Below are 10,855 nucleotides of genomic sequence, written 5' to 3' on the forward strand. Positions count from 1 at the left end.
AGAGATTTATTTTAATTGAATTTCCTTAATGTTAGTGTCGACAGCCTATAAAGTGAGGTGTATTTCTGTCTTAATTCAACTTCCATACTGCAAAACCAACTTATGCAATGTGAATGTGTGGCATTGCAGGAGGTTAGTGTACTGCACTCAGACATTGCTGCGTCTTAAGTATTCAATTAGTACCAAAGCCAGCTCTAGCTAATCTCCTTCTCAACACTGCAACCCAACATGTGACCTGTTAACCGATGTAAGGCCGATCAATGTGTAGCTCCAGTCATTTGAAGCAGACAATGACAATTTGGACTAAAAGTGGGTGTACAGTACTGTAATATGCTCTCCCTAATAGGTCAGACCTTTGTCCAAAATTTTGAACCACAGTTTTTACATGTCACACTGACATTTTGTTAATGTAGACCACCATGGGTTCACATTACGCAGTGGGTATTTTACAGTACAGTTTTATAAAAGTTATTTTCTGTTCACCATTAATTTGATTACACAACAATCACAACAAGCACCAAGCATCAGAATCCTGAAGCATAAAACATAAAACATTTGTTCTTTTGCAGATTAGAATATCTGAATGAGACTCTTTGTACTTCAGGTTCACTGCTGCTGGTGTGAGTGATATTGATCACTTTTTACATTCCAAATAAACAACAGCTTTTCTAAAAAAATATATTTTTAATTCAAGCGGCATACAACGGGTGTAAAAACAGCATAATATTCCCAGATTGCCAACAATACAAGCAGCCAACAGTGGAACAGTAGAAGGACCAAAGCCACATAGACACCTGCTGTGTTTTGCCTGCCACACTCTCTTCCCTCAGCAGATGAACAGATGAGGCTCCGAAAGTGGGACAGGGGCTATTTGGACAGGAATTAAGGGGTGTGTTAAATTTCTGCATGCATGATCAATGGGGTTGAATGGCGGGGTTGAGAGGGGTAGCGGGCGGCGGGGTGCACACTAGGCTGAGGCGAGGAGAGAGAGAGAGAGAGAGAGAGAGAGAGAGAGAGAGAGAGAGAGAGAGAGAGAGAGAGAGAGAGAGAGAGAGAGAGAGAGAGAGAGGACCTTCACTAATGAGACTGCTGGAGAGACAGCAGGCAGAGAACAATCTCTGTTCTGTCTAATTACCAATCAACATAGCTTTTGAATTCTTTCCTGAATTAAAAAAAAGAAGGGAAAAAAACAGTGGAAAAAAAGCAAGCAGCCTACTTTTGTATCCCACGTGTGGTCCTTTTCTAATGACAGACCCAGCTTGTACAGTTGTGCATTAGTCAGAACAGTGTGTGAACAGTTTAAAATCCATACACTGCCCCCTGGCCCTCTTGGTGAGGATTGTCTCCTGAATAGTACAATGGGACTTAATTACAGGTCAGTGGTATGTCTCAGGGAGATAGAGGGAGCACTGTTTCCCTTCCAAATACAGTACAATGCCATCTTCCCAAGGGTAGGGTGGGTAACAAGAGCTCCACACAAAAAGGTGGTGATAGGCTGAACCTGAGAATGCGACAAGGTGATCCATAGAGCGAGCGAGAGAGAGAGAGAGAGAGAGAGAGAGAGAGAGAGAGAGAGAGAGAGAGAGAGAGAGAGAGAGAGAGAGAGAGAGAGAGAGAGAGAAAGAATGAATGAGAGCAGATTCTAGAGTGGAAGATATAGACAGAGAGAGAGGGAGATAGAGAAAGAGACATGTGTTAAGTCTCAAAGGCTTTCCTCCATTCATGCTGCCCTCTTTCATTTCCACTCGTACAACTTATCGTCCCCACCAACTCTCTTTTGTCAGACACAAGAAGAATAGACACAAAGCAAGTCTTTGGGAGATAATCTTGAAATTGCAGTGGGAAAATAATGCATTTTCAGCACAAAAAACAGGTACTGTAGGATTACAGTAACTACACTATAGCCATTACCCTGCCTAATGCTTTCTATAGGAAAAAATCATAATGGGTTCCGTTCAAGCTGGTTCATAGTTATACAGTACCTGTGTTTACATAGACTAGTGTAAAAGGTCAGTGAGCCTCTAAATGACATCTTGCTAGAAAGTAATTGGTCTTGTATTAAAAGTAGTATAATGTAGTTGAACATTAATAGCAGTAGTTTCCAGTTAGATGTTTGGTACCGCAGGGAAAGAATGTCAACAGGTGGACAGATGCACAGTAAAATCAGCATACATTTTAAAGATGTGTGCGAATAGACCCTTATAGGTACTTTTTATACAGCCCTTGCCAAATCTATTTTACATTAACAACTTAAACACTAGCATCCGTATTCTGGGGCAAACATTCACCGAAAACATTCGGCAAAGAGGTGTAGAAGGAAAAACCGAGCTAACCAAGTACAGAACCAAAGGTCAAGTTTACTATGGGTGTGTTCGGATATATAACGCACTGCGCTCCTGGTGTGCATATCCGAACACACCCTATAAGTATTGAGGGTGTAAGTGGTTAAAAGGCAACGTGTAAACAAACAAAAAACATGAATTTACACAACACTGATGATAGTGCTGCCAAGTCTATAAAGCCATCTATGGAATGTATGAAAAGGTTTATTCTGCAACACAATTGTATACAATATGTAGTAGAAAGCTACACAATACACCTCTAAATGAGAATACCAGCACTCACAGAACAATTCTCAAAGGTTCTCAAAGGTAGCCCACCATTGCTTTACACACACCTGCACAGCACCCCACCCTGTAAAATCAATGAATTTACCTAGAGTGCACAAATGTGACTAAATCAACCAAGTGGATAAATGAACACTGATTTTTGATTACTGTGAAATGCCACTTATATACAGCAATAAACAATAGAACTCAACAATGTGTACACAAAAGGCTTTGCAGCATTCTATAAGTTCAATCAAAAGATACACACATCCTAAAATCTATTTTAGAAAACATGCTGCTCAACAAGTTTATACAACAGCACTCTCTAGTGGTGGTAACTGGTAACACATTTGTTTTCTCTGTGAATCACTTTCCTGTATTCATAAGGCCTACTATACTTTGGCGGTTTGGCCTATATTTGGCCTATATTTGATTCTTTCATGCATGAATATGAATATATACCCCCTTGGATATGAATGTGATCAACTCAGTCAATGAATGTGCCTTTGGAGAAGTATTTTTTATCAGTATTCATGTTTACAGCTCTGCCAGTAGTATCAGTAACTATGTTTGCTTTAATTCAACTTCCATATTGCAAAGTAAAGTACTTGCATGCAATGGGGGTAAAGCTGGATGTTTGGGCACTCTGCTCATGTATTGTTGAGATTTGATTGGAATGTTCTGTATTCAAACAGAAATAATACAACATCCCTGATATATGCCAAACCTTGTGTCACTGTGAAACCACAGTACATAGACGCAATAAAATGAATTTCACAACAGATAGAGCAACAGACCTGTCCACCACCCCACCCTTTAAAACAAAAACAGCCTGGTTGGTACATATGTTTGTTTTCAGAGATAAACTGGTAGATATATGACTCTGCATGTTGTTTTAATTTCACTTGTTTTTGATGCACTTTGTTCACTGTTAGGCACTGAGAAAGCGAGGACAAAGTTCACAGGACGCATGTAAGGGGGGTGGGGGCGAAGAGAAAAAAAATTGACCTTTGAAAGCAAAACAGCAGGTGGAGAGCTAAAACCAGGCGGCTCCGAACATATCGCAAGGAAAGTCAAACAGAGAAAATGAAAGCATACCATCTCTTACTCTTGAGCTGAAGAGGGATTACAAATAACAATAAAAAAGACCATATGCTGTGTATGGTTGGAGTTTATCTATGGTAGTGCACATGAAAGAGAGCAGTGTGTGTCTGTGTGTGTGCATGTGTGTGTTTTGTTTGTGCGGCAGTAAGCAGTAAGGAAGACATCAGTGTAATGGAGGGAGAGGAGAGGACCGGGGAAGGCTATAGGCCCAGCCGGCTGTCTGCTCTTCAAGAGCAGCTGGTCTGGGCCCTACTAGACTCCGGACTGTCCCGGGACGTCCTGGTCCAAGCCCTGGGTGAGCTGGAGGGAGAGCAGGTAGCCGGTGGAGCAGAGAAGCCAGAGAAGGGCGATGGAGAGAGTTCTGAGGAAGGAGAAATGGATTTTCCACCCCCAATATTCGGGGAATTGGAGCGGCTTCCGCCAGAGGAGGCAGCTAGACAGAGGGCTGAAGTGGACCAGCTACTGCAGTACGTAGATCACATTCCATACGGTCACTCGCTTCTGGAAACGCTTTTGTAGCAGTGCAATAATCGTGTCCATATTCTTTTAAAGTGGTGTAATTTTGTGCTCGTAATAACAGGACGACATCTTCAGGCAAGCATAATTTTTACGATTTATACAAAGGCTGAACAAGATAGTCATCACCCCTCTGACTTGATTCCCACACTTCTACCTGTACCTTTTTACTCCTCACAGAATCAAACATACACCAGAGATTTGGAAACAACTGTTAATTTACCTGATGTCATAATTTTTTATGTTTTATTCCTCAAAATTGTCGCCCCCCTCTCTCGTGCTCCAACTCCCTCCTTCTCTCGCTCTCTGTCTCTCTTTCTGCGATCTCTCCTGGCCTCTGAGGTGAATTTAAAGGAGGGTACCTCCTTTCCTAGTTACTAATTACCCCACCCCATCATTATTCTCTAGCCATTTCTTAATAAAAAAGCTACATGCTTGGGTTAAGATTAATGGAGCAGGGGTTGGACATTTGAGACAGTGTTTACTCAAAGCGGGTTTCTTTTTCGAACATAAAACGTTCTTATATTAGGAAGGTACTATGTATCCTTGTATTACAATAAAAGCTTTGTTGCATTTAAAGAGGATTGAATCATTAACAGGGAAATAAAAAGTAGAGAACAGATGTTCTTTGACAAACAAAACTCCTACAATTCAAAATGGTATTTTGTTTGGTAAAGTTAAACACACTCTGGATGTATAGATGCGCATTTAGTTTATACTTGCCTGAAAGTTTAAACATGTTTAAACTTAAAGTTTAAACATTAGACTTCATAAAGCTGACAGAAGGGTTGTATTTTACTCAGCCGAGATCTGAGCGTGTTGGACTTTGACCTGCTGTATTCTCCCTTATCTCTCTGTCAATAAGCCTCTCTCTACTCAAAAAAATCCTCAGAGTTCATTTAACCGTGAGCGTAACAGTGGATCCTTATGGGTCAATTCTTACGCTCTCATAGTTAAACTAACACAAACATTTTACTGTGTATTTCCTCCACAGCAACAATTAGTTTTGTCCGTACCACAAGCACTATAATTGATACTACAAATATAGTGATATTACAATGATAATAAGCACAGTTTTTACAATGATTTTCTGAGTTATACGTATACAATTGTAGCCTAGTGTAGCCTATTATATCAAGAATTAATAAAGGTAAGGAATATTACATTATTGCTGCTGCAATGGCTGAGGAAGTTTTACTCTTATGTACTCGTACACAAGATAACGATAAAGAAACCTTGGACTTGAAAGTAGACAACTCTCATCGACATTTGATAAATCATTTAAAAAAGTAGTTTAGACACTTGTTTCTGTTACACGTTCTGCCCACTCTTATATATGTTATCCTAATAAACTGTTCAACAAATCATAAAGAGAAGGGTTGCACTCGGAAATAAAAGGTTTTTCTTTTCTATAATAAAAGTATTTTACCCTTTAAGTCCTATATATATACACTTTGTTGTACAACAAATAGCATAAATAGCTGTTCTACAAGCTCAAAATGCATCACAATGCGTTATAGATCAGCTATTTTCACTGTTTATCTGAAAAACCTTTTTTTGTGTGTGTAGAAATTTGGGGAAATATCACCTATGATGACATGCCCAAAATAATGATAATAATATTATATTATTATTATTATTATATAATTATTAATAATAATAATAATATTATTATACAGAATAATAATAGTTAAAGTGGCTGTAAAGCAAAATTTACAGCCACTTTAATATGGTTAAAAGTAGACACCTCAGGTGTGCATTATTTAGAATAGATTAAATACCAAGACAATTGTTTGACTGCCTATGTACGTATCTATAACAGGGAGGACCCATGGCGTGTTGCGAAGCTGGTCAAGAGTTACATGCAGCAACACAACCTCCCCCAGAGGGAGGTGGTAGAGTCCACAGGACTGAACCAGTCACACCTCTCCCAGCACCTGAACAAGGGCACGCCCATGAAGAACCAGAAAAGGGCTTCTCTGTACAGCTGGTACATCAAGAAGAAATGTGAGATTAGCCAGCGTGAGTATCCAGCCAGCCGTGGAGCTGCTAACCCTCGTAGAAACATGTATGCTCTCATTTCAGAATAACTAAAAGTTGCACACTTGCACAATATTATTTCCAGAGTTCAATTTGTTCAGGGACTCCATGCCTCTGCTTTTGATATTACCCCTGGTCATTCATTTTTATGACCAGTAGGGATATGTTTCATCCCTGTCAAACTTAAATAAAAATGCTATATGAATTTCCTTTTGGGAAATGTAGACAATCTGATATGTTTGATATTATGTTTGGTATCAGACCATTAACCTAACATCCTTATTTTGGATCAAAATGTGTCAAAATTTATTCAACCCGTTACTTTTATATAGAAAGACGATCTACGCATCATATCATGTCACATTGTAAGCATTTGGATTGGCTTTTTTTCCCTCACCGAGCAAACAGGCGTGGTCTATTAAATCAGATATACATTTGAAAACTTTGAATCCCTGGTAGCAGATTAAAGTTACAGATTTCAGCTTTAACATACTGTGTACTGTACAGTACATGTTTATGATAATAAAGAGAAGTCACTCAATAAAACCCCCATTATAGAGAATCAGCCTTATAAAGGTGAGTTCTTCAACCTTCTAAACATCTTTTAAAAGGTTTACTCACTGACTGTCCCATCCAGAATTCACCAATGCCAGACACGGCCTTACATCTGAGGGGGACCAAGTTGATGAGACCAAGAAGGGACGGCGAAACAGGTTCAAATGGGGACCCGCATCCCAGCAGATCCTCTTCCATGCCTACGAACGGCAGAAGAACCCCAGCAAAGAAGAGAGAGAGGGATTGGTGGACGAGTGCAACAGGTGAGATATACAATATGAAATGTACCAAATATAGCAATATTGTCATTCATGCACTAGTGACAGTGAAATCTGCAAAGTCCCCATCCAGAGTTTGGGGACAGCCAGACCGGTCTGCAGAAGACACAAGTTAATTAATTCATGGTTTACCAGGCTAACCTTTTCCATCTCCTACAAAAACTTTCCCCATTACTTTGGTATTAAGCATCTTCTTATAACTTTCAATTCACTATAATTTATTGAATGTGTTTTCGTCCAATAGAGCAGAGTGCATCCAGAGAGGTGTGTCTCCATCCCAGCTCGCTGGTCTGGGTTCTAACCTAGTCACAGAGGTCCGAGTGTATAACTGGTTCGCCAACCGTCGTAAGGAGGAGGCCTTTAGACACAAAATCGCTTGTGACACACCTTATACACCCATCCAATCAGCAATTATCTCTCACCACACCCTCCCACCAAGTCCTGTGCAAAGTAAGTAACTATGAACCTTCAAAATGTGGTTTCTTTTTATGTACGCAGTAAAATCCTCAGTATTCATTTATCAATTAGTGATTTGGAGAGTGCACAAATGTAACCAAATGGATCCATAGATAATAAATATAACCAAATGGGTTGATTTGCTTAAATCTATACACTCTTTAGAGTTAAATTAATAATTATTCTTGTTTTTTCTCAGGTATGAAATACAGTCATCAAATGTCATGTGACAATCTGTCTGTGACAATCAGAGGTGGCAGTGAGGACAGAGGTTTAGGAGGACGCCTTGTGGCCAGTCCTATCCACCTGGAGCCCAGTCACACACTTCTGGAGATACATCATCCTAAATCAGTGAGGACACATCATGGTCTCTCACAATAATTAAATCACGACCAATGCCAGATTTTTGGTTGTCAGCTTGTAAATCTGCTTAAAGAAATCGGGATTCGGGACACACTGTTGCTCTCCTACAAACATGATCACACTTGCTCATTATTGTAATGGTAAACCAAAGGAAACTATTAAACATAGTTGCGCCTACTTCAGGAAATGAATGGTTATAGGGCTGTGAAACACTTTTCATAGATTAGCAACATATAGACCAATCATTATTAATTATTTTCTTTGTCATTCCCAGGTATCCGGTGGAGGTCCCCTGCCTCCAGTCAGCACTCTGACATCACTGCGCAGTCTGTCTGCATCGCCTGCTCCTCCCCATGGCCTCATCATGGCCTCCCTACCCAGTATCATGAGTCTGGGAGATTCCTCCCTTCTTATAGGTAACGATACCGATGCACAAAGAAACGTATACCTGCCCTCAGGCTTTCCTTGCAGTGTAATACTAATGACATGACATGTCAGACACAGACAGCAAGGGATGGTGTAGACTACAGCATCCCTTGTTGTAGTGTTTAGGAAGAACAGCAAACAGCTGGAAGGCACTGAAGGCAGGGCTGAATCACTTGAGAATAATGTTTTAATAGCGATCTTTCACAAATTCGATAAAATATGTTTAGATTTTTTTTTAATTCAAGCTTCAATTCTGTTTACTGTTTATATTGTTGTGCAATGTAAGCACTAAACAGATTTTTTTTTTGTATAGCTGTTACCATTATCATGTTTACACTGCACTGAAAATAATTCTACAGAAGTGTCATCTAAATGCAAAACAATAATAATATTGATGCTATGAATTATGAAGAAAATAACAATGTATTTGCCTATATATATTATATATATATCCTTATATATTTTATTTTTGTTTTTAATCCACAGGTCTGACCTCTACTCACTCTCAGACAGTCATAAACAATGTGGGGGGCAGTTTTACCACTCTCCAGCCAATCTCATTCCAGCAGCAGCTTCACACCGCATCCCAGCCATCAATAACACAACAGCTCTCAGGTCACATGGGCCACAGTCCATTCATGGCAACTATGGCACAACTTCCATGTCACAGTAAGGCTGTAGTACTAGTAAAAAGAGAAATATTAATTTAAATCTGGTGCATTTCACAACATGGTCATTTCAAGACACTTTACACTCAAATAAATACATGTATAGTACAAAATACTATTGTACGACAAAGTATGTATCAGGCTATAATGGTGACAAGTAATTCACACATCAAGGGCATAAAAGAAAAATCAATTACAGGTTTGTTGAGATGACCGTCATGTGTTTCTTATTGCAGTGTACAGCAACTTAAAGTCTGAAATGCCACAATACCCTTCATCCAGCCTACTGTCTCAAGCCATGGTCATCGCTGATGGCAGCAGCATTGGAACATTGACCAGCCTGGCTGCAGTCAGACAGGTACTGGTGTGTTTTAGGTTGGGCTAGGAGAGGGGTCAAGGAACTACATAAAGATAGAACAATTTGACAAAATTCACTCATAGGCCAAATACCCTTTTATTGAGCAAAATGGCCAGCATGCATCTGATCAACTAGTTGCTCAGGTACATAATACTGTACTTGATAACATTGCCATTATCTGTAGATTACTATCACAACTCACAAGACTAGGTTAATATGTTGACTGTATCACAGCATGTGCGATTATTTCATCGCAACTTTTTGAAAATACATACATGTCTGTCTTATTGTCACCATTTACTTTTGTCTGTAATAGATTCTAACATCAGATACAGAGGAACAGACAGACCCACCCCTCCAGGAAGACTCTCTTCATCTGCAGCCTACCACACCAGGTAGAACACCTACAGAAGCACACCATCAGATCTGCATGGTACTACTGGATCACTAGTACAGCAATAGTGACAGATATGGTCAATGACTTGACCGTTTTCTGATTTGCAGTGTCTTCTGGGAGCCTGGAGCTGTATCCAGCTTCGCAGTCCACTGACAGTCATCAATCTCACCTCCTCTCGCCTTCACCAACGGACATCATCTCCTACATTCCTACACAGATGGTCTCTACCGCACAGTAGTCGCGCTCGTGTTCTTGTAAAGCGTACAAATCCTCTCAACATGGACAGCTACTGTACCTCTCCAAGACATGTCTAACAAAGACATGACCATCTCCAGATTAAGACTTCTGGATTCTACCATGTCATTTTGAGTGATCCTGGACACTCTTTGGAGCTGAGCAGTTACCCCTATATGAACATTGATAGGGATGATTGAATGAGGACTGATGCAATTATCTCTAAATCAATACAAAACTGTATTTTTATTATGAAAATAGCATTTGTAAAGCATATTCATAAATTGTACATGCAGCACAAACTGTGTAAATTGTTTCTATGCAATCTATGGACACAGGTAGACTCAGGGTCAAACTACAACTTATATAAAGAAATATAGTGGAGAATGTCTTTTCTTTCAACAATATTCTTATCCATAATGTATAAATCCTGTGATCATTTCAAGTTTTACAACATGGCATTAAGACATTTTTTTTTTTACTGCTCTCTACTGAGATACACAGCTCCACATAATCACCCCAATAACGTTTTTTCGGATTTGTGGATTGGGCCTTTAAAGTTTTTAACAGACAAAGACCAAATAGAGTGGAGTCAACTTAATTAACATTTTGTTAATACAACCATATGTTTCCCATCTTGTATCATTCCAACCTGAACATGTATGACAAACAAGATGAACAATCCAATAACTTTACAAACAGACCAGTCCAGAACGTGATGTTAGCGCAACGCCTCAACCTCTGTGTTTCCATGTGCGGCTTTTCGTTTCTTTCTATCTTTCCGTTTTACTTTGGGTGGTTCGTTGTCCTCAACTGGGTTACTTTGACAATTCTGAGAAGTACTCACAGTG

The 10,855-nt window shown here is 39.6% G+C and overlaps 2 protein-coding genes across 3 annotated transcripts in view; one reads left to right on the plus strand and one right to left on the minus strand.

The window, feature by feature from the left end:
* Nucleotides 1–3,884: 3,884 nt before the first annotated feature.
* On the plus strand, nucleotides 3,885–10,119 carry hnf1a (HNF1 homeobox a; the record flags this gene model as incomplete). Its single annotated transcript, XM_079516542.1, has 10 exons — nucleotides 3,885–4,180; nucleotides 6,052–6,251; nucleotides 6,907–7,087; nucleotides 7,347–7,552; nucleotides 7,758–7,909; nucleotides 8,196–8,337; nucleotides 8,834–9,016; nucleotides 9,252–9,373; nucleotides 9,690–9,768; nucleotides 9,878–10,119. The coding sequence occupies 10 exons, from the start codon at nucleotides 3,885–3,887 to the stop codon at nucleotides 10,006–10,008; spliced, it is 1,692 nt and encodes a 563-aa protein (XP_079372668.1). The 3' UTR covers nucleotides 10,009–10,119.
* A 106-nt stretch (nucleotides 10,120–10,225) lies between these two features.
* cUnh12orf43 (chromosome Un C12orf43 homolog) overlaps nucleotides 10,226–10,855 on the minus strand; it is a 2,628-nt gene continuing 1,998 nt past the window's right edge. For both annotated transcript variants that reach the window (XM_079516545.1, XM_079516544.1), the window contains exon 6: nucleotides 10,226–10,855. This exon is cut by the window's right edge and continues 363 nt beyond it. In XM_079516545.1, the coding sequence (XP_079372671.1) occupies nucleotides 10,726–10,855 (130 nt within the window). In that variant the 3' untranslated portion in view covers nucleotides 10,226–10,725.

Source organism: Electrona antarctica, assembly GCF_951216825.1.
Source record: "Electrona antarctica genome assembly, chromosome: 12".
Taxonomy (NCBI): Eukaryota; Metazoa; Chordata; class Actinopteri; order Myctophiformes; family Myctophidae; genus Electrona; species Electrona antarctica.